Source organism: Pediculus humanus, genomic scaffold, assembly GCF_000006295.1.
Source record: "Pediculus humanus corporis 1103172107458 genomic scaffold, whole genome shotgun sequence".
NCBI lineage: Eukaryota > Metazoa > Arthropoda > Insecta > Psocodea > Pediculidae > Pediculus > Pediculus humanus.
In genome coordinates, this window is record NW_002987078.1 from 39,888 (window position 1) to 43,707 (window position 3,820).

Here is a 3,820-nt window from a genome sequence, read left to right on the forward strand (position 1 = left end):
CTGGGGTGGAACATCATGTTGTCGAGGGTACAAAAGTCCTTTTGCAATGTATTGTTTACGGTGCTCGGCCTGCAGCTAAAGTAACTTGGTATAATGGAACGGAAGTTATGCCAGAAGATTTTGTAACAACGGATTCCGCCGTAAAGGTAACTTATTTTTATTATTATTAAAATAATTTTCCGGATTAAAATTAAATTTTTTTTATTATTATAAGTTAAATAAGTCTCCAAGATTTCGTTTAGAAAATTTTTCTTTTATTGTTATTTTATTCTAGAAAAAATTCGAATCGATGATAAAGAAAGAGGTATTATTATCATCATTTGCGTTTGATTAGTAGTAGTTAAAATTCCATAAAAATTATTTTATATCGTTTAATTACATTGATTACGTCACAAGATTTTAAAATGGAATTATCTTTATTTATAGTTTTATTTCTTTTTTTCTTTTTTTAATAAGCTTAAGAATTATTTGACTTTTGTCTAATCTTTAAATTTTTAACTCAATCTCTAAAAATATCCTTTTAATCTTTAAAAAACCTTTTTTTTCTTCCTATTAAAAAAAAAAAAAAAAAAATTATCTCTATAATTACACACCTTTTCTTAACCCCCTCCCCCTCGTATCCCCTTATCCCCCAATCCCATTTCATTATCATCATTATTAGTTCCTTTTAAAAAAAAATAATTATGATAATACCCAAATTTTATTAAAATCCTCAGATATATATATTTAAAAATACAAATGAAACGGAAAAAGGGAAGATTTTTTCCCTCCTTTTCTTAAAAATTTAAATTATCGATCGATTAATTCGAAATAATTTAAATAAATGATGATAACGATAAAATTTTAATTCCGTATAGGATTAATAATGATAACTTTTTTTTTCCTTTTTCCTCCTACTACTATTATTATTATTATTATATGTTTTCTTATTTCCACGCTGCTTTCGTAAGAGACCAAAAACAAAAATCATATTGACGGTAAGTAAAAAATAAATTTACTGTTTATCATTTTAAAATGTTGTTTACGTTTTTTATCACGTGGTTAAATGTGTGACGTCACATATTTAAAATGATTATTGGTGATGGTGAAGAGGAAATGGATCGTGCGAGAATTTCGGAATATTTTTTTTTTTTTTAAATAAAATAATTCTAATGGTAAATTTAAATAAAAAATTACGTAGAAGTTAAGCAAACGAAAGAAAAAAGAGAAAGAGAGAAAGGGGAAGAGAAGGGGAAAAAGAGAGAGGAGAGAGAGGAAAAAAAAATTAACACGTATTTTTTATTTTGACGCCGCCGTGAAAAAAAAAAAATTAAATTTAAAAACTTTGTATAAAATTCATTATGGCAATAAAAAAAAATTTTTTTTTTTTAAAACGTTCGGTGTGTCCAAAAAAAAAAAATTTTCTTCTTTAAATTAAGTTCTTTGTTTGAAAATGAATTTAAAAGGAAAGAAAAAAGAAAAAAAAATAGGCAGAAAATTAAATTTAATAATTGAAATACAAAATCCTACCTACTACCTTTTCTCTCTCTTTCTCTCTTACGAAAAAAAAAGAACCGAAATGATTTTGAAAAGGTTTTTTCACTCTTCCCCTATCTCTCTCTCTTTCTCTCTCTCATCTTTTTTACGTAATCTCAAAAATGGTTCCTCCTCCATCTCTTTATATATATAAAAAAAATTTTTTTTTATTTAAATCTTTACCCAATTTTAAATAAAAAAAAAAAAGATTTATTTTACAATATTTTAAAGGTAAAAAAAAAAAAACTTTGAATACATTCATTTATTAAAAAAAAAAAAAAAAAACAAATTTTTTTTTTTTAGCAGAAGAAAAAAAAATGAGAGGGAAAAAAAAATTGAATTGTGTAATAAATGGGTTTCGGAAATAAGAGAGAAAAAAATTTTTTACTCCCCATATCTCTCTCTCTCTCTCTCTTTCTCTCCATCACATTTTTTTTTACAGCCGCACACGCAATTTTTTTTTTTTTTTTAAAGCCTTTTTAACGGTAGAAAAAATAAAACGGTTGGAATAAAAAAAAGAAAAAAAAGAGAAAAAAGAGAAAAAAAAATTATTTATAATTTTTATATCATGTTAACAATTAATATAAACATAATAATAATAATAATGATAATAATGATAATGATAATGATAATAATACTTAAATGAAAAAAAAACTGATTTTTATTTATTTTTAAACAATAAAAATTAACACAATTAAATTATTTATATTATTATTGGACATTAAATAACAAATCTATTTTATTATTAATATTATCATCATCATCATCATCATTTTTTCCGTTTTGTTTTGTTTTCTTTCCACGAATTATCTTCTGCTATTTTTTTTTACACATAAATAATCGTTTGAACGAATTTAAAAAAAAAAAAAATTATTTTTTTATTACTCGACCGTTAAAATTTTTATTTTTTTTTAAACAATAATAAAAAAGAAAAGTAATAGTAGTAATAATAATGATGATGATGATGATGATGACGTTTAAGGTATTTTTTTTTTTTTTTTTTTATTTGCGAAAAAGTTTTCGGGGATAAGAAAGAAAAAAAAGTTTTTTCTTTTAAACTTTAAAGATAAGTTAAAATATTTTTACACTTTTTTTTTTTTTTTGTTTAAACTTTAAACATTAATTTATTTATTTTTAACTTTAAACATTTATTAATTATTTATTACTACTCGTATTAGGGTAATTTTTTTTCTTATTTATTCGCTTTATCCCAATTTCGAACGGTAATAAAAAAAAAATTTTTTTTTTGTTACAAATAACGAACGACGCGAATCACATTTTTTATTTTTTTATTTATTATTATTATTATTATTATTATTATTATTATTATTATTATTATTATTAATCATTATCATATTACCGGGTAATAATTAAAATTCGCCGAATTTAATTACGTAATAATTTTAATACTTTATCGAAAAAAAAAAATTTTTTTCGGTTTTCAAAACTCAAATTTGATGTTTTTATCATTCGCCATGATAATTAACAAATAATTTATTTTATTTAATAATTAATAAATAAATCGATCGATTTTTTTTAAATTTTAAATTACGTGCATAAAACATTTACGTATTTATTTATTTATTTATTTTTAATTAAAAAAAAAATAATAATGAAAATAAATTTGAGTCCATTAACTTCTGCCCGTTAAATAAATAAATAAATAAATAAAAATTTAAAAAAGAAAAAAAAAACTCGTCGAAATGACGACACATCGTTCATCATCGTTTCATTTCGGAAATGATCGTTTTTAAATTGAAAAAAAAAAAAAAAAAAATTGGACTAATCAAATCCCGCCATTTTGGGTTTTTAAATTTTAAAGGGAAAAAAAATTTTTTCGCGTTTGTTTACTTTTTAATTCGTCATTTAAAAAGTCTTATTAATTATTAATTTCGTTATAATTTATTTATTTATTTTTTTTATTTTTAATGATTATTTCTTATTAATGACCGAATCTGTTATTTGTGTAAAAAAAGAGGCGGAGGCGGGAGTGGGGGGAGAAGAAAATTAAAAATTTTCATTTTTTTTTTAATTTCTCTTGTTTAATTTTCGCCGCGTGATTTATTCATTATCAATATTATTATTTTTTTAACGAGTTTTCGTAATCGAAATGTAATTATACACGTTTATAATTATTTTCTAAATAGAAATTTTGACATTTGTCGAAGGGGGGGGGCGGCATGATAAAATTTCATAACTTGAACGGGTATTATATTTTATATAATCTTAACAACACTCGTAATTAAAATGCTTAAAGCAATGACGACGATCCCTTCCACTCCTTCCTCCCCTTTTCTTTAAGAAA

The 3,820-nt window shown here is 22.3% G+C and overlaps 1 protein-coding gene across 1 annotated transcript; it reads right to left on the reverse strand.

Moving 5' to 3' along the window:
- Positions 1-55: 55 nt before the first annotated feature.
- On the reverse strand, positions 56-646 carry Phum_PHUM109520 (uncharacterized protein; the record flags this gene model as incomplete). Its single annotated transcript, XM_002424068.1, has 3 exons — positions 56-150; positions 537-549; positions 590-646. 3 exons carry the CDS (start codon positions 644-646, stop codon positions 56-58), a joined length of 165 nt encoding a protein of 54 aa, XP_002424113.1.
- Between the last annotated feature and the right edge of the window lie 3,174 nt (positions 647-3,820).